This window comes from Scomber japonicus, chromosome 12 (assembly GCF_027409825.1).
Source record: "Scomber japonicus isolate fScoJap1 chromosome 12, fScoJap1.pri, whole genome shotgun sequence".
Classification (NCBI taxonomy): Eukaryota; Metazoa; Chordata; class Actinopteri; order Scombriformes; family Scombridae; genus Scomber; species Scomber japonicus.
In genome coordinates this window covers 35,853,691-35,873,690 of record NC_070589.1, presented here as the reverse complement: position 1 = coordinate 35,873,690, position 20,000 = coordinate 35,853,691, and the positions used below count along the sequence as shown (strand labels likewise).

Genomic DNA, 20,000 nt, shown 5'->3' with positions numbered 1-20,000 from the left:
GGAGGAGCAGAGGAGCAGTAGTAGAGGAGCAGCAGCAGAGGAGCAGTAGTAGAGGAGCAGAAGAGGAGCAGTAGAGGAGCAGCAGAGGAGCAGTAGTAGAGGAGCAGCAGTAGAGGAGCAGTAGATGAGCAGTAGTAGAGGAGCAGCAGTAGAGGAGCAGTAGAGGAGCAGTAGTAGAGGAGCAGTAGAGAAGCAGCAGTAGAGGAGCAGTAGAGAAGCAGTAGTAGAGGAGCAGTAGAGGAGCAGCAGAGGAGCAGCAGTAGAGACGCAGCAGTAGAGGAGCAGCAGCAGAGGAGCAGCAGAGGAGCAGTAGTAGAGGAGCAGTAGTAGAGGAGGAGCAGAGGAGCAGTAGTAGAGGAGCAGCAGCAGAGGAGCAGTAGTAGAGGAGCAGAAGAGGAGCAGTAGAGGAGCAGCAGAGGAGCAGTAGTAGAGGAGCAGCAGTAGAGGAGCAGTAGATGAGCAGTAGTAGAGGAGCAGCAGTAGAGGAGCAGTAGAGGAGCAGTAGTAGAGGAGCAGTAGAGAAGCAGCAGTAGAGGAGCAGCAGTAGAGCAGCAGCAGTAGAGCAGCAGTAGAGGAGCAGTAGTAGAGGAGCAGCAGCAGAGGAGCAGTAGTAGAGGAGCAGCAGAGCAGCAGTAGAGTAGCAGTAGTAGAGGAGCAGCAGAGGAGCAGCAGTAGAGGAGCAGTAGAGTAGCAGTAGTAGAGGAGCAGCAGTAGAGGAGCAGTAGTAGAGGAGCAGTAGTAGAGGAGCAGCAGTAGAGGAGCAGTAGAGTAGCAGTAGTAGAGGAGCAGTAGTAGAGGAGCAGTAGTAGAGGAGCAGCAGTAGAGGAGCAGTAGAGGAGCAGCAGTAGAGGAGCAGCAGTAGATGAGCAGTAGAGGAGTAGTAGAGGAGCAGCAGTAGAGGAGCAGTAGTAGAGGAGCTGTAGTAGAGGAGCAGTAGTAGAGGAGCAGTAGAGGAGTAGTAGAGGAGCAGCAGTAGAGGAGCAGTAGTAGAGGAGCAGTAGTAGAGGAGCAGTAGAGGAGTAGTAGAGGAGCAGTAGTAGAGGAGCAGTAGTAGAGGAGCAGTAGAGGAGCAGCAGTAGAGGAGCAGCAGTAGAGGAGCAGTAGAGGAGCAGCAGTAGAGGAGCAGCAGTAGAGGAGCAGTAGTAGAGGAGCAGTAGAGGAGCAGTAGTAGAGGAGCAGTAGTAGAGGAGCAGTAGTAGAGGAGTAATATTTATTTATAAATGTCTTTACCTTTATTAGCAATATGTTATAATTTGTAATAATTAAAATAACTTCCCTATGAACCTAACCCGAGACTTGTTTTATATTAATGTTATTTCTGTGTATAGCTCTGTCATCAGCGTTGTGATGACATCATAGCTCTCTGTCATCAGCACTGTGATGACATCATAGCTCTCTGTCATCAGCACTGTGATGACATCATAGCTCTCTGTCATCAGCGTTGTGATGACATCATAGCTCTCTGTCATCAGCGTTGTGATGACATCATAGCTCTCTGTCATCAGCGTTGTGATGACATCATAGCTATCTGTCATCAGCACTGTGATGACATCATAGCTCTCTGTCATCAGCATTGTGATGACATCATAGCTCTCTGCTCAAACAGGAAGTTTGACTCAGTTTATTTCTTTATATGATTTATATGGTTTATATGTAGAGGAGCAGAGGAGGAGCAGAGGAGGAGCAGAGGAGGAGCAGCAGAGGAGCAGTAGAGGAGCAGTAGAGGAGCAGCAGTAGAGGAGCAGCAGAGGAGCAGCAGAGGAGCAGTAGTAGAGGAGCAGCAGTAGAGGAGCAGAAGTAGAGGAGCAGCAGAGGAGCAGCAGTAGAGGAGCAGTAGAGGAGCAGAAGAGGAGCAGCAGTAGTGGAGGAGCAGAGGAGCAGTAGTGGAGGAGCAGCAGTAGAGGAGCAGTAGAGGAGCAGCAGTAGAGGAGCAGTAGTAGAGGAGCAGAGGAGCAGCAGTAGAGGAGCAGCAGAGGAGGAGCAGAGGAGCAGTAGTAGAGGAGCAGCAGTAGAGGAGCAGTAGAGGAGCAGAAGAGGAGCAGCAGTAGTGGAGGAGCAGAGGAGCAGTAGTGGAGGAGCAGCAGTAGAGGAGCAGCAGTAGAGGAGCAGTAGAGGAGCAGCAGTAGAGGAGCAGCAGTAGAGGAGCAGCAGAGGAGCAGTAGTAGAGGAGCAGTAGAGGAGCAGCAGTAGAGGAGCAGTAGAGGAGCAGTAGTAGAGGAGCAGTAGAGGAGCAATAGAGGAGGAGCAGTAGTAGAGGAGGAGCAGTAGTAGAGGAGCAGTAGAGGAGCAGTAGTAGAGGAGCAGCAGTAGAGGAGCAGCAGTAGAGGAGCAGCAGAGGAGCAGTAGTAGAGGAGCAGCAGTAGAGGAGCAGCAGTAGAGGAGCAGCAGAGGAGCAGTAGTAGAGGAGCAGCAGAGGAGGAGCAGAGGAGCAGTAGTAGAGGAGCAGCAGTAGAGGAGCAGTAGAGGAGCAGAAGAGGAGCAGCAGTAGTGGAGGAGCAGAGGAGCAGTAGTGGAGGAGCAGCAGTAGAGGAGCAGCAGTAGAGGAGCAGTAGAGGAGCAGTAGTAGAGGAGCAGCAGTAGAGGAGCAGCAGTAGAGGAGCAGCAGAGGAGCAGTAGTAGAGGAGCAGTAGAGGAGCAGCAGAGGAGCAGTAGTAGAGGAGCAGTAGAGGAGCAATAGAGGAGGAGCAGTAGTAGAGGAGGAGCAGTAGTAGAGGAGCAGTAGAGGAGCAGTAGTAGAGGAGCAGCAGTAGAGGAGCAGCAGTAGAGGAGCAGCAGAGGAGCAGTAGTAGAGGAGCAGCAGTAGAGGAGCAGCAGTAGAGGAGCAGCAGAGGAGCAGTAGTAGAGGAGCAGCAGTAGTGGAGCAGCAGAGGAGCAGTAGTGGAGGAGCAGTAGAGGAGCAGCAGAGGAGCAGCAGTAGAGAAGCAGCAGTAGAGGAGCAGTAGTAGAGGAGCAGTAGTAGAGGAGCAGTAGAGGAGCAGCAGAGGAGCAGTAGTAGAGGAGCAGCAGAGTAGCAGCAGTAGAGGAGCAGCAGAGGAGCAGCAGTAGAGAAGCAGCAGTAGAGGAGCAGCAGCAGAGGAGCAGTAGAGGAGCAGTAGAGGAGCAGTAGTAGAGGAGCAGCAGTAGAGGAGCAGTAGAGGAGCAGCACTAGAGGAGCAGTAGTAGAGGAGCAGCAGTAGAGGAGCAGTAGTAGAGGAGCAGTAGAGGAGCAGTAGTAGAGGAGCAGCAGTAGAGGAGCAGCAGTAGCGGAGCAGCAGAGGAGCAGTAGTAGAGGAGCAGCAGTAGAGGAGCAGCAGAGGAGCAGCAGTAGTGGAGCAGCAGAGGAGCAGTAGTGGAGGAGCAGTAGAGGAGCAGCAGTAGAGGAGCAGTAGTAGAGGAGCAGTAGAGGAGCAGCAGAGGAGCAGCAGTAGAGGAGCAGCAGAGGAGCAGCAGTAGAGAAGCAGCAGTAGAGGAGCAGTAGTAGAGGAGCAGTAGAGGAGCAGCAGAGGAGCAGCAGTAGAGAAGCAGCAGTAGAGGAACAGCAGCAGAGGAGCAGTAGAGGAGCAGCAGAGGAGCAGTAGTAGAGGAGCAGTAGTAGAGGAGGAGCAGAGGAGCAGCAGTAGAGGAGCAGTAGAGGAGCAGCAGTAGAGGAGCAGCAGTAGAGGAGCAGTAGTAGAGGAGCAGTAGTAGAGGAGCAGTAGAGGAGCAGCAGTAGAGGAGCAGTAGAGGAGCAGCACTAGAGGAGCAGTAGTAGAGGAGCAGCAGTAGAGGAGCAGTAGAGGAGCAGCAGTAGAGGAGCAGTAGAGGAGCAGCACTAGAGGAGCAGTAGAGGAGCAGTAGAGGAGCAGTAGTAGAGGAGCAGTAGAGGAGCAGCAGTAGAGGAGCAGTAGTAGAGGAGCAGTAGTAGAGGAGCAGTAGAGGAGCAGCAGTAGAGGAGCAGTAGTAGAGGAGCAGTAGAGGAGCAGTAGTAGAGGAGCAGCAGTAGAGGAGCAGTAGTAGAGGAGCAGCAGTAGAGGAGCAGTAGTAGAGGAGCAGTAGAGGAGCAGCAGTAGAGGAGCAGTAGAGTAGCAGTAGTAGAGGAGCAGCAGTAGAGGAGCAGTAGTAGAGGAGCAGTAGAGGAGCAGCAGTAGAGGAGCAGTAGAGGAGTAGTAGAGGAGCAGCAGTAGAGGAGCAGTAGTAGAGGAGCAGCAGCAGAGGAGCAGTAGTAGAGGAGCAGCAGAGCAGCAGCAGTAGAGGAGCAGTAGTAGAGGAGCAGTAGTAGAGGAGCAGTAGTAGAGGAGCAGCAGTAGAGGAGCAGTAGTAGAGGAGCAGTAGTAGAGGAGCAGCAGTAGAGGAGCAGTAGTAGAGGAGCAGCAGTAGAGGAGCAGTAGAGGAGCAGTAGTAGAGGAGTAATATTTATTTATAAATGTCTTTACCTTTATTAGCAATATGTTATAATTTGTAATAATTAAAATAACTTCCCTATGAACCTAACCCGAGACTTGTTTTATTATATTAATGTTATATGGTGTATTGATCAATAAGAACGGCTCAGCTGCAGTCTGAGCCTAATAAAGGTCAAAGGTTTCTCTAATCGGTGCGTGATGACGTCACAGATGGCGTACCTCTGAATGGTCATTAATCAGTGACGTCACCATTTAAAAAAGTAAAGTTTAAAACTCACCTGATGATCAATAATCAGTAATCAGCTGCTAATCCCACTTCCGCCTTTCTTCTTCTTCTTCTTCTTCTTTTGCTGCACTTCCACCTCCTGCTTACGTCACTGCCTGATTTATCACGCATGCGCACAGCGGCTGTTTCTGTTTAATAAACATTAATAAACATTATCTTTAATATAAACGATGTGTTTATATGTTGGTGATCAGTGTTTATAGAGTTTAACATATAAATATATTAAAAATAACACGGGGGGGGGGGGGGGCACGTGACGGAAGTGACGCAACCTGCCGTGAAACAGCACAGAAGAAGAAGCAGCAGGTAAACAGCTGATTATAAACTTTATTCATATTTCATGGATTTACAAACGTCGTGAACGCGTCAGTAAGACGTCATCATCGCGACCACAAAGCGGCGCTGTGACGCGTTTTATGAACTTCCGCCAGCAGTAAGGTAGAGTGTCTCTTTGTTGTAACAACGCTTCTTATAATAAATGTTTCCGGTTGTAAAGTCTGTTTATCTTTTAAATGGAGGAACATGCATCAGAGCTCAGTATCTGCTCCATGAACACATCTGATTCTGCTGCTGACTCTTGTTTGGTGAACGACTGAAGAAACATGTTGGCAGTTTAACAGTTTATTGAAACAGGTTTTCCAGAAAGCGGGTTATGTGAAAACTCAGAGTACCCTAACCCTAACCAACCCTAACTCAGAGTACCTCAACCCTAACCAACCCTAACTCAGAGTACCCCAACCCTAACCAACCCTAACTCAGAGTACCCTAACCAACCCTAACTCAGAGTACCCTAACCAACCCTAACCCTAAAACCCTCACATAACCCTGAGATGAGGGAAACTCTGTTATCTGTCCCAGAAAGAAACTCTGAGTCAGTCACCGTGGTAACTGAAACCCTGAGTCAGTCACCGTGGTAACTGAAACCCTGAGTCAGTCACCGTGGTAACTGAAACCCTGAGTCAGTCACCGTGGTAACTGAAACTCTGAGTCAGTCACCGTGGTAACTGAAACTCTGGGTCAGTCACCGTGGTAACTGAAACCCTGAGTCAGTCACCGTGGTAACTGAAACCCTGAGTCAGTCACCGTGGTAACTGAAACTCTGATTCAGTCACCGTGGTAACTGAAACTCTGAGTCAGTCACCGTGGTAACTGAAACCCTGAGTCAGTCACCGTGGTAACTGAAACCCTGAGTCAGTCACCGTGGTAACTGAAACTCTGGGTCAGTCACCGTGGTAACTGAAACCCTGAGTCAGTCACCGTGGTAACTGAAACCCTGAGTCAGTCACCGTGGTAACTGAAACCCTGAGTCAGTCACCGTGGTAACTGAAACCCTGGGTCAGTCACCGTGGTAACTGAAACCCTGAGTCAGTCACCGTGGTAACTGAAACCCTGAGTCAGTCACCGTGGTAACTGAAACTCTGGGTCAGTCACCGTGGTAACTGAAACTCTGGGTCAGTCACCGTGGTAACTGAAACCCTGAGTCAGTCACCGTGGTAACTGAAACCCTGAGTCAGTCACCGTGGTAACTGAAACTCTGATTCAGTCACCGTGGTAACTGAAACTCTGAGTCAGTCACCGTGGTAACTGAAACCCTGAGTCAGTCACCGTGGTAACTGAAACCCTGAGTCAGTCACCGTGGTAACTGAAACCCTGAGTCAGTCACCGTGGTAACTGAAACTCTGGGTCAGTCACCGTGGTAACTGAAACTCTGAGTCAGTCACCGTGGTAACTGAAACTCTGAGTCAGTCACCGTGGTAACTGAAACTCTGGGTCAGTCACCGTGGTAACTGAAACTCTGATTCAGTCACCGTGGTAACTGAAACTCTGAGTCAGTCACCGTGGTAACTGAAACCCTGAGTCAGTCACCGTGGTAACTGAAACCCTGAGTCAGTCACCGTGGTAACTGAAACTCTGGGTCAGTCACCGTGGTAACTGAAACCCTGAGTCAGTCACCGTGGTAACTGAAACCCTGAGCCAGTCACCGTGGTAACTGAAACTCTGAGTCAGTCACCGTGGTAACTGAAACTCTGAGTCAGTCACCGTGGTAACTGAAACCCTGAGTCAGTCACCGTGGTAACTGAAACTCTGAGTCAGTCACCGTGGTAACTGAAACTCTGGGTCAGTCACCGTGGTAACTGAAACCCTGAGTCAGTCACCGTGGTAACTGAAACTCTGAGTCAGTCACCGTGGTAACTGAATAATATAATAAAGGAAACATAAAACACATTTGAACACAGCTGGTTGATGTAACCCGAACCCTGTGTGTCCTCCTGCAGGTCACAGCGGTGATGTCACAGTGATGATGTTGCTGCAGCGGTACCGTGAGGTTGCCATGGTGACCCTGCAGGTGTCGGGGGGGGCGGAGTCTCACCTGTACTGTGAGAAGGTAGGGGGCGTGTCCGGACAGGTGGAGGCCTTCCTGGTGGAAGTGTTCCGCTGTAAACTGTGTCAGTTCACCTGCGCCATGAAGGATGACATCACCACTCACCTGAGCCTGCGACACCGCCCCCCCCCCCTCACCTGTCTGAGCGAGGAAGAGGAGGAGGGGCCAGGGGGGGCGTCGCCCTATCAGCTCGATCTGAGCGGCCAATCAAAGCACAGCGACGACGACGAAGACTTCCTGCTTTACAACATGCTGGACAGCATGACCCCGCCCACCTGTGACATCACTGAGGGGGGGCTGCAGGTAGCCCACACTTGTGAGGTGATACACACACACACACACACACACACACACACACATACACATATTATACACACACAGTACATGTGTGTACTTGTGTGTTCTCTGCAGGTCAGCACTCTGTTTGAGGAGGAATCTTCCATCTTCCCTCTGAAGGGGGGCTCTGTGGATCTGTCCTGTCCCATCGACCCCCCCGCCACTCAGGAGGAGATGGCGCAGTCCGCCCACCTGATGACTCTGGGACTGTGTCGTATCTCTGCTGCCCGGCCTCCTTCTGCTCCTCCTCCTGCTCCTCCTCCTGCTCCTCCTCCTGCTCCTCCTCCTGCTCCTCCTCCTGCTCCTCCCCCAGGCTCCACAGACAGCGTGCAGACGTCCAGAAGACGCCGGCTGCAGTGTCTCCTGTGTCCCCTGACGCTGCCGTCCCGGCGGCTGCTGGACGTGCACGTGCGGTCCCACCGGGCGGGGGGGGGGTTCGGCTGCGTGCGCTGCAGCCTGCCGGCCGACAGCTGGAGTCAGCTGGAGCTGCACTGGAGGACTCACTGCAGGAGGCAGCAGCAGAAGAAGAAGAAGAAGAAGAAGAAGAAGAGGGAGGCGTCACACCTCGCTCACCACGAGACACACAGCGACCGCTCAGGTCCAATCACACACCTCACCATCACCTGTCACTAACTAGTCACCTGTCACTAACTAGTCACACCTCACCATCACCTGTCAATAACTAGTCACACCTCACCATCACCTGTCAATAACTAGTCACCTGTCACTAACTAGTCACCTGTCACTAACTAGTCACAGATAACTAGTCACTGATCAATAACTATTCACTGATCAATAACTAGTCACTGATCAATAACTAGTTACACCTCACCATCACCTGTCACTAACTAGTCACGGATAACTAGTCACAGATCAATAACTAGTCACAGATCAATAACTAGTCACTGATCAATAACTAGTCACAGATCAATAACTAGTCACAGATCAATAACTAGTCACTGATCAATAACTAGTCACCTGTCAATAACTAGTCACCTGTCAATAACTAGTCACTGATCAATAACTAGTCACCTGTCAATAACTAGTCACTGATCAATAACTAGTCACAGATCAATAACTAGTCACAGATCAATAACTAGTCACAGATCACTAACTAGTCACTGATCAATAACTAGTCACAGATCAATAACTAGTCACCTGTCAATAACTAGTCACTGATCAATAACTAGATCAATAACTAGTCACTGATCAATAACTAGTCACAGATCAATAACTAGTCACTGATCAATAACTAGATCAATAACTAGTCACTGATCAATAACTAGTCACAGATCAATAACTAGTCACGGATCAATAACTAGTCACAGATCAATAACTAGTCACTGATCAATAACTAGATCAATAACTAGTCACTGATCAATAACTAGTCACAGATCAATAACTAGTCACGGATCAATAACTAGTCACTGATCAATAACTAGTCACAGATCAATAACTAGTCACAGATCAATAACTAGTCACAGATCAATAACTAGTCACAGATAACTAGTCACCTGTCAATAACTAGTCACAGATCAATAACTAGTCACAAATCAATAACTAGTCACAGATCAATAACTAGTCACAGATCAATAACTAGTCACAGATAACTAGTCACTGATCAATAACTAGTCACTGATCAATAACTAGTCACTGATCAATAACTAGTCACAGATCAATAACTAGTCACTGATCAATAACTAGTCACAGATCACTAACTAGTCACAGATCACTAACTAGTCACAGATCAATAACTAGTCAGGGATCAATAACTAGTCACGGATCAATAACTAGTCACAGATCAATAACTAGTCACAGATCAATAACTAGTCACAGATCAATAACTAGTCACAGATCAATAACTAGTCACCTGTCAATAACTAGTCACAGATCAATAACTACTTACAGATCAATAACTAGTCACTGATCAATAACTAGTCACTGATCAATAACTAGTCACAGATCAATAACTAGTCACTGATCAATAACTAGTCACTGATCAATAACTAGTCACAGATCACTAACTAGTCACAGATCAATAACTAGTCACAGATCAATAACTAGTCAGGGATCAATAACTAGTCACGGATCAATAACTAGTCACGGATCAATAACTAGTCAGGGATCAATAACTAGTCACTGATCAATAACTAGTCACGGATCAATAACTAGTCACCTGTCAATAACTAGTCACTGATCAATAACTAGTCACCTGTCAATAACTAGTCAATAACTAGTCACTGATCAATAACTAGTCACCTGTCAATAACTAGTCACTGATCAATAACTAGTCACAGATCAATAACTAGTCACAGATCAATAACTAGTCACAGATCAATAACTAGTCACTGATCAATAACTAGTCATAGATCAATAACTAGTGACAGATCAATAACTAGTCACTGATCAATAACTAGTCATAGATCAATAACTAGTCACTGATCAATAACTAGTCACGGATCAATAACTAGTCACTGATCAATAACTAGTCACTGATCAATAACTAGTCACTGATCAATAACTAGTCACAGATCAATAACTAGTCACTGATCAATAACTAGTCACAGATCAATAACTAGTCACGGATCAATAACTAGTCACTGATCAATAACTAGTCACTGATCAATAACTAGTCACGGATCAATAACTAGTCACTGATCAATAACTAGTCACAGATCAATAACTAGTCACTGATCAATAACTAGTCACAGATCAATAACTAGTCACTGATCAATAACTAGTCACTGATCAATAACTAGTCACAGATCAATAACTAGTCACAGATCAATAACTAGTCACTGATCAATAACTAGTCACAGATCAATAACTAGTCACGGATCAATAACTAGTCACTGATCAATAACTAGTCACTGATCAATAACTAGTCACGGATCAATAACTAGTCACTGATCAATAACTAGTCACTGATCAATAACTAGTCACAGATCAATAACTAGTCACTGATCAATAACTAGTCACAGATCAATAACTAGTCACTGATCAATAACTAGTCACAGATCAATAACTAGTCACAGATCAATAACTAGTCACTGATCAATAACTAGTCACAGATCAATAACTAGACACGGATCAATAACTAGTCAGGGATCAATAACTAGTCACTGATCAATAACTAGTCACAGATCAATAAGTAGTCACAGATCAATAACTAGTCACAGATCAATAACTAGTCATAGATCAATAACTAGTCACCTGTCAATAACTAGTCATAGATCAATAACTAGTCACAGATCAATAACTAGTCACAGATCAATAACTAGTCACAGATCAATAACTAGTCATAGATCAATAACTAGTCACAGATCAATAAGTAGTCACAGATCAATAACTAGTCACAGATCAATAACTAGTCACAGATCAATAACTAGTCATAGATCAATAACTAGTCACCTGTCAATAACTAGTCACAGATCAATAACTAGTCACTGATCAATAACTAGTCACAGATCAATAACTAGTCACTGATCAATAACTAGTCACAGATCAATAAGTAGTCACAGATCAATAACTAGTCACTGATCAATAACTAGTCACAGATCAATAACAAGTCACAGATAACTAGTCTCAGATCAATAACTAGTCACTGATCAATAACTAGTCACCTGTCAATAACTAGTCACTGATCAATAACTAGTCACTGATCAATAACTAGTCAGGGATCAATAACTAGTCACTGATCAATAACTAGTCACTGATCAATAACTAGTCAGGGATCAATAACTAGTCACTGATCAATAACTAGTCACTGATCACTAACTAGTCACTGATCAATAACTAGTCACCTGTCAATAACTAGTCACAGATCAATAACTAGTCACAGATCAATAACTGATCAATAACTAGTCACAGATCAATAACTAGTCACTGATCAATAACTAGTCATAGATCAATAACTAGTCACAGATCAATAACTAGTCACAGATCAATAACTAGTCACTGATCAATAACTAGTCACAGATCAATAACTAGTCACCTGTCAATAACTAGTCACAGATCAATAACTAGTCACAGATCAATAACTGATCAATAACTAGTCACAGATCAATAACTAGTCACTGATCAATAACTAGTCATAGATCAATAACTAGTCACTGATCAATAACTAGTCACTGATCAATAACTAGTCACAGATCAATAACTAGTTACTGATCAATAACTAGTCACAGATCAATAACTAGTCACAGATCAATAACTAGTCACAGATCAATAACTAGTTACTGATCAATAACTAGTCACAGATCAATAACTAGTCACTGATCAATAACTAGTCACAGATCAATAACTAGTCACTGATCAATAACTAGTCACTGATCAATAACTAGTCACAGATCAATAACTAGTCACTGATCAATAACTAGTCACAGATCAATAACTAGTCACAGATCAATAACTAGTTACTGATCAATAACTAGTCACAGATCAATAACTAGTCACAGATCAATAACTAGTCACGGATCAATAACTAGTCACTGATCAATAACTAGTCACCTGTCAATAACTAGTCACTGATCAATAACTAGTCACTGATCAATAACTAGTCACCTGTCAATAACTAGTCACTGATCAATAACTAGTCACAGATCAATAACTAGTCACTGATCAATAACTAGTCACAGATCAATAACTAGTCACTGATCAATAACTAGTCATAGATCAATAACTAGTCACAGATCAATAACTAGTCACTGATCAATAACTAGTCATAGATCAATAACTAGTCACCTGTCAATAACTAGTCACCTGTCAATAACTAGTCACTGATCAATAACTAGTCACAGATCAATAACTAGTCACAGATCAATAACTAGTCACTGATCAATAACTAGTGACAGATCAATAACTAGTCACTGATCAATAACTAGTCATAGATCAATAACTAGTCACTGATCAATAACTAGTCACCTGTCAATAACTAGTCACTGATCAATAACTAGTCACTGATCAATAACTAGTCACCTGTCAATAACTAGTCACAGATCAATAACTAGTCACAGATCAATAACTAGTCACAGATCAATAACTAGTCACTGATCAATAACTAGTCATAGATCAATAACTAGTCATAGATCAATAACTAGTCACAGATCAATAACTAGTCACTGATCAATAACTAGTCACCTGTCAATAACTAGTCACAGATCAATAACTAGTCACAGATCAATAACTAGTCACTGATCAATAACTAGTCATAGATCAATAACTAGTCACAGATCAATAACTAGTCACTGATCAATAACTAGTCATAGATCAATAACTAGTCACCTGTCAATAACTAGTCACCTGTCAATAACTAGTCACTGATCAATAACTAGTCACAGATCAATAACTAGTCACAGATCAATAACTAGTCACTGATCAATAACTAGTGACAGATCAATAACTAGTCACTGATCAATAACTAGTCATAGATCAATAACTAGTCATAGATCAATAACTAGTGACAGATCAATAACTAGTCACTGATCAATAACTAGTCATAGATCAATAACTAGTGACAGATCAATAACTAGTCACTGATCAATAACTAGTTACAGATAACTAGTCATAGATCAATAACTAGTCATAGATCAATAACTAGTCACTGATCACTAACTAGTCACTGATCAATAACTAGTCATAGATCAATAACTAGTGACAGATCAATAACTAGTCACTGATCAATAACTAGTTACAGATAACTAGTCATAGATCAATAACTAGTCATAGATCAATAACTAGTCACAGATCAATAACTAGTCACCTGTCAATAACTAGTCACAGATCAATAACTAGTCACCTGTCAATAACTAGTCACTGATCAATAACTAGTCACAGATCACTAACTAGTCACAGATCAATAACTAGTCACTGATCAATAACTAGTCACTGATCAATAACTAGTCACTGATCAATAACTAGTCACTGATCAATAACTAGTCACAGATCAATAACTAGTCACTGATCACTAACTAGTCATAGATCAATAACTAGTCATAGATCAATAACTAGTCACAGATCAATAACTAGTCACCTGTCAATAACTAGTCACAGATCAATAACTAGTGACAGATCAATAACTAGTCACTGATCAATAACTAGTTACAGATAACTAGTCATAGATCAATAACTAGTCATAGATCAATAACTAGTCACAGATCAATAACTAGTCACCTGTCAATAACTAGTCATAGATCAATAACTAGTGACAGATCAATAACTAGTCACTGATCAATAACTAGTTACAGATAACTAGTCATAGATCAATAACTAGTCATAGATCAATAACTAGTCACAGATCAATAACTAGTCACTGATCAATAACTAGTCATAGATCAATAACTAGTGACAGATCAATAACTAGTCACTGATCAATAACTAGTTACAGATAACTAGTCATAGATCAATAACTAGTCATAGATCAATAACTAGTCACAGATCAATAACTAGTCACCTGTCAATAACTAGTCACTGATCAATAACTAGTCACTGATCAATAACTAGTCACTGATCAATAACTAGTCACTGATCAATAACTAGTCACCTGTCAATAACTAGTCACTGATCAATAACTAGTCACTGATCAATAACTAGTCACTGATCAATAACTAGTCATAGATCAATAACTAGTCACTGATCAATAACTAGTCACTGATCAATAACTAGTCACAGATCAATAACTAGTCTCGTGTGTCCTGCAGATGGACGGAGGCAGCAGCTGATTGGACGAGCAGACAGGAAGAAGGTGAAGCACCTAGAAACAAAGTGAGTCACACTTTCTGTGACATCATCACGTGTTTCTGTGACATCATCACGTTTCTGTGACATCATCACGTGTTTCTGTGACATCATCACGTGTTTCTGTGACATCATGTTTCTGTGACATCATCTCATGTTTCTGTGACATCATCACGTGTTTCTGTGACATCATCACGTGTTTCTGTGACATCATGTTTCTGTGACATCATCTCATGTTTCTGTGACATCATCACATGTTTCTGTGACATCATCACGTTTCTGTGACATCATCACGTGTTTCTGTGACATCATCACGTGTTTCTGTGACATCATCTCATGTTTCTGTGACATCATCTCATGTTTCTGTGACATCATCTCATGTTTCTGTGACATCATCTCATGTTTCTGTGACATCATCACGTGTTTCTGTGACATCATCACGTGTTTCTGTTTCAGAACACAGGCGTGTTCTCTGCAGCACGCGTCAGACAGCAGGAAGAGAACCAGAACAAAAACAGAAGAAGAAGAGAAGGAGGAAGAGTCGACGCGGTTCTGCTGCTCGTTGTGTCACAGGTGAGAACACGCGTGTTCTCTACAGGAAGTTCTGTTAACACGTATGTTCTCTACAGGAAGTTGTGTTAACACGTATGTTCTCTACAGGAAGTTGTGTTAACACGTGTGTTCTCTACAGGAAGTTCTGTTAACACGTACGTTCTCTACAGGAAGTTCTGTTAACACGTGTGTTCTCTACAGGAAGTTGTGTTAACACGTGTGTTCTCTACAGGAAGTTCTGTTAACACGTACGTTCTCTACAGGAAGTTGTGTTAACACGTACGTTCTCTACAGGAAGTTCTGTTAACACGTACGTTCTCTACAGGAAGTTCTGTTAACACGTGTGTTCTCTACAGGAAGTTCTGTTAACACGTATGTTCTCTACAGGAAGTTCTGTTAACACGTATGTTCTCTACAGGAAGTTGTGTTAACACGTACGTTCTCTACAGGAAGTTCTGTTAACACGTACGTTCTCTACAGGAAGTTCTGTTAACACGCATGTTCTCTACAGGAAGTTCTGTTAACACGTGTGTTCTCTACAGGAAGTTGTGTTAACACGTACGTTCTCTACAGGAAGTTCTGTTAACACGCATGTTCTCTACAGGAAGTTGTGTTAACACGTACGTTCTCTACAGGAAGTTCTGTTAACACGCATGTTCTCTACAGGAAGTTCTGTTAACACGTATGTTCTCTACAGGAAGTTCTGTTAACACGTATGTTCTCTACAGGAAGTTCTGTTAACACGTATGTTCTCTACAGGAAGTTCTGTTAACACGTGTGTTCTCTACAGGAAGTTGTGTTAACACGTGTGTTCTCTACAGGAAGTTCTGTTAACACGTATGTTCTCTACAGGAAGTTCTGTTAACACATATGTTCTCTACAGGAAGTTCTGTTAACACATATGTTCTCTACAGGAAGTTCTGTTAACACGTATGTTCTCTACAGGAAGTTCTGTTAACACGTATGTTCTCTACAGGAAGTTCTGTTAACACGTATGTTCTCTACAGGAAGTTCTGTTAACACGTGTGTTCTCTACAGGAAGTTCTGTTAACACGTATGTTCTCTACAGGAAGTTCTGTTAACACGTATGTTCTCTACAGGAAGTTCTGTTAACACATATGTTCTCTACAGGAAGTTCTGTTAACACATATGTTCTCTACAGGAAGTTCTGTTAACACGTGTGTTCTCTACAGGAAGTTCTGTTAACACGTACGTTCTCTACAGGAAGTTCTGTTAACACGTGTGTTCTCTACAGGAAGTTCTGTTAACACGTACGTTCTCTACAGGAAGTTCTCCAGCAGACTGACGCTCAGACGCCACCTGGACGTTCACAGAGGAGAGAAACCGTTCCGTTGTTCTCACTGCGAGTACAAAAGCAGACTGAAGGCCTCACTACTGCAACACCTGAGGACACACACAGGTACACACACACACACACACACACACAGGTACACACACACACACACACACACACACACACACACATACACACACACACACACACACACAGGTACACACACACACACACACACAGGTACACACACACACACACACACACAGAGGTACACACACACACACAGAGGTACACACACACACACACACACACACAGGTACACACTCACACACACACACACACACACACACACACACACACACACACACAGAGGTACACACACACACACACACACACACAGGTACACACTCACACACACACACACACACACACAGGTACACACACACAGGTACACACTCACACACACACAGGTACACACTCACACACACACACACACAGGTACACACACACACACACACACACATATACACACACACACACACACACACATATACACACACACACACACACAGGTACACACACACAGGTACACACACACAGGTACACACTCACACACACACACATACACTCACACACACACAGGTACACACTCACACACACACACACAGGTACACACTCACACACACACACACATACACACACACGTCCTAACGTGTCTCCTCGTGTCCTAACGTGTCTCCTCGTGTCCTAACGTGTCTCCTCGTCTCCTAACGTGTCTCTTCGTGTCCTAACGTGTCTCCTCGTGTCCTAACGTGTCTCCTCGTGTCCTAACGTGTCCTCCTCGTCTCCTAACGTGTCTCCTCGTGTCCTAACGTGTCTCATCGTGTCCTAACGTGTCTCATCGTGTCCTAACGTGTCCTCCTCGTCTCCTATTGTATCTCTTCGTGTCCTAACGTGTCTCCTCGTGTCCTAACGTGTCTCCTCGTGTCCTAACGTGTCTTCCCGTCTCCTCCTCGTCTCCTCGTGTGTCTCCTCGTGTCCTAACATGTCTCCTCGTGTCCTAACGTGTCCTCCTCGTCTCCTAACGTGTCTCTTCGTGTCCTAACATGTCTCCTCATGTCCTACTCGTGTCCTAACGTGTCTCCTCGTCTCCTCCTCGTGTCCTAACGTGTCTCCTCGTGTCCTAACGTGTCTTCTCGTGTCCTCCTCGTCTCCTCGTGTGTCTCCTCGTGTCCTAACGTGTCTCCTCGTCTCCTAACGTGTCTCCTCGTGTCCTCCTCGTCTCCTCGTGTGTCTCCTCGTGTGTCTCCTCGTGTGTCTCCTCGTCTCCTAACGTGTCTCCTTGTGTCCTAACGTGTCTCCTTGTGTTTTAACGTGTCTCCTCGTCTCCTAACGTGTCTCCTCGTGTCCTAACGTGTCTCCTCGTCTCCTAACATGTCTCCTCGTCTCCTAACGTGTCTCCTCGTGTCCTCCTCGTCTCCTCATGTGTCTCCTTGTGTCCTAACGTGTCTCCTCGTGTCCTAACGTGTCTCCTCGTGTCCTAACATGTCTCCTCGTCTCCTAACGTGTCTCCTTGTCTCCTCGTGTCCTAACTTGTCTCCTAACGTGTCTCCTCGTCTCCTAACGTGTCTTCTCGTCTCCTCGTGTGTCTCCTCATGTCCTAACGTGTCTCCTTGTCTCCTCATGTCCTAACGTGTCTCCTTGTCTCCTTGTCTTCTTGTGTCCTAACGTGTCTCCTAACGTGTCTCCTGGTGTCCTAATGTGTCTACTGGTGTCCTAACGTGTCTCCGTGTCTCCTCGTGTCCTAACGTGTCTCCTAACGTGTCTCCTCGTGTCCTAACGTGTCTCCTAACAAGTCTCCTCGTGTCCTAACGTGTCTCCGTGTCTCCTCGTGTCCTAACGTGTCTCCTAACGTGTCTCCTCGTCTCCTAACGTGTCTCCTAACGTGTCTCCTTGTCTCCTAACGTGTCTCCTCGTCTCCTAACGTGTCTCCTTGTCTCCTCGTGTCCTAACGTGTCTGCTAACGTGTCTCCTTGTCTCCTCGTGTCCTAACGTGTCTCCTAACGTGTCTCCTAACGTGTCTACTAACGTGTCTCCTAACGTGTCTCCTCGTGTCCTAACGTGTCTCCTTGTCTCCTCGTGTGTCTCCTCGTCTCCTAACGTGTCTCCTTGTCTCCTCGTGTGTCTCCTCGTCTCCTAACGTGTCTCCTTGTGTCCTAACGTGTCTCCTCGTGTCCTAACGTGTCTCCTTGTCTCCTCGTGTCCTAACGTGTCTCCTTGTCTCCTCGTGTCCTAACGTGTCTCCTTGTCTCCTCGTGTGTCTCCTCGTCTCCTAACGTGTCTCCTTGTCTCCTCGTGTGTCTCCTCGTCTCCTAACGTGTCTCCTTGTGTCCTAACGTGTCTCCTTGTCTCCTCGTCTCCTAACGTGTCTCCTTGTCTCCTTGTCTCCTCGTGTCCTCCCCCAGGTGAGAAGCCCTTCAGGTGTCCTCAGTGTGCGTACGCCTCCATCGATCGCAGCTCTCTGATTCGTCACTCGAGGACTCACAGCCAGGAGAAGCCGTACAGGTGTGATCACTGTGACTACAGCAGGTAAGACGCACCTGGTTGTCATGGTTACCGATGTCTCCTGTCGTCAGATCATTGTCATGGTAACCTGTTTTCTCCGTCAGCATCCAGAAGAAGAGTTTGGACCTCCACGCTCGCCGTCATCACACCGGTGAGGCGTTTCCGTGCCAACAGTGCGAGTACTCGAGTCCAGACCGCCAGCTGCTGCTGCGACACGTCCGCAGACACCACGCCCCCCCGCTGTGACCTCACGCCCCCCCCGCTGTGACACCACGCCCCCCCGCTGTGACCTCACGCCCCCCCGCTGTGACCTCACGCCCCCCCGCTGTGACCTCACGCCCCCCCGCTGTGACATCACGCCCCCCGCTGTGACCTCACGCCCCCCGCTGTGACCTCACGCCCCCCCGCTGTGACATCACGCCCCCCCGCTGTGACCTCACGCCCCCCCGCTGTGACCTCACGACTCCCGCTGTGACATCTGTGACATCACGCTGTGACCTCAGGCCCCCCCGCTGTGACACCACGCCCCCCCCGCTGTGACACCACGCCCCCCCGCTGTGACCTCACGCCCCCCCGCTGTGACCTCACGCCCCCCCCGCTGTGACCTCATGCCCCCCCGCTGTGACCTCACGACCCCCGCTGTGACATCACGCCCCCCCGCTGTGACATCACGCCCCCCCCGCTGTGACCTCACGCCCCCCCGCTGTGACCTCACGACTCCCGCTGTGACATCTGTGACATCACGCTGTGACCTCAGGCCCCCCCGCTGTGACACCACGCCCCCCCGCTGTGACACCACGCCCCCCCGCTGTGACCTCACGCCCCCCCGCTGTGACCTCACGCCCCCCCGCTGTGACATCACGCCCCCCCCGCTGTGACACCACGCCCCCCCGCTGTGACCTCACGCCCCCCCGCTGTGACCTCATGCCCCCCCGCTGTGACCTCACGACCCCCGCTGTGACATCACGCCCCCCCGCTGTGACATCACGCCCCCCGCTGTGACCTCACGCCCCCCGCTGTGACATCACGCCCCCCGCTGTGACACCACGCCCCCCCGCTGTGACATCACGACTCCCGCTGTGACCTCACGCCCCCCCGCTGTGACCTCACGCCCCCCCCGCTGTGACCTCACGACTCCCGCTGTGACATCACGACTCCCGCTGTGACATCTGTGACATCACGCTGTGACCTCAGGCCCCCCCGCTGTGACACCACGCCCCCCCGCTGTGACACCACGCCCCCCCGCTGTGACATCACACCCCCCACTGCGACATCACGACCCCCGCTGTGACCTCAGGCCCCCCCGCTGTGACACCACGCCCCCCCGCTGTGACATCACGCCCAGCCGGACACTGCTATTGGGCAGCTGCATCTGTACGGATTGAAATAAAACTTTATTGAATGTTTTTATTATTTTGTGATTTTTCAGAATAAAACAGGAACATGAAAGTCAAGCTTGGTTTCTAACAGGAAGCAGCTGATCAGCTG

At 46.5% G+C, this 20,000-nt stretch overlaps 2 protein-coding genes and 1 long non-coding RNA gene across 3 annotated transcripts in view; 1 reads left to right on the top strand and 2 right to left on the bottom strand.

Annotated features, from left to right (window-relative positions):
- Positions 1–4,713, bottom strand: part of impa1 (inositol monophosphatase 1) — a 15,688-nt gene extending 10,975 nt beyond the window's left edge. Inside the window, exon 1 of the mRNA XM_053330346.1 lies at positions 4,640–4,713. The gene's annotated coding sequence lies outside the window, so the exon portion shown is untranslated. The remainder of the gene's footprint in view (positions 1–4,639) is intronic.
- Positions 4,714–4,949: 236 nt separating this feature from the next.
- On the top strand, positions 4,950–18,759 carry si:dkey-154p10.3 (zinc finger protein 606). Its single transcript, XM_053330336.1, has 8 exons — positions 4,950–5,085; positions 6,924–7,351; positions 7,442–7,964; positions 14,065–14,128; positions 14,558–14,674; positions 15,940–16,073; positions 18,413–18,536; positions 18,617–18,759. Exons 2-8 carry the CDS (start codon positions 6,947–6,949, stop codon positions 18,756–18,758), a joined length of 1,509 nt encoding a protein of 502 aa, XP_053186311.1. The 5' UTR covers positions 4,950–5,085; positions 6,924–6,946; the 3' UTR covers position 18,759.
- Positions 18,662–19,732, bottom strand: LOC128369325 (uncharacterized). The gene is made up of 3 exons (XR_008322005.1): positions 19,723–19,732; positions 18,906–18,947; positions 18,662–18,759 (listed from the first exon to the last, which is right to left on the bottom strand). It is a non-coding gene; the product is annotated as an uncharacterized LOC128369325 (long non-coding RNA).
- Between the last annotated feature and the right edge of the window lie 268 nt (positions 19,733–20,000).

Coding starts and splice junctions, on each gene's coding strand:
- si:dkey-154p10.3 (XM_053330336.1), top strand. CDS start 6,947: ATGATGTTGCTGCAGCGGTACCGTGAGGTTGCCATGGTGACCCTGCAG. Junction 7,352..7,441: donor AGGTAGCCCACACTTGTGAG/GTGATACACACA, acceptor TGTTCTCTGCAG/GTCAGCACTCTGTTTGAGGA. Junction 16,074..18,412: donor ACACCTGAGGACACACACAG/GTACACACACAC, acceptor GTCCTCCCCCAG/GTGAGAAGCCCTTCAGGTGT.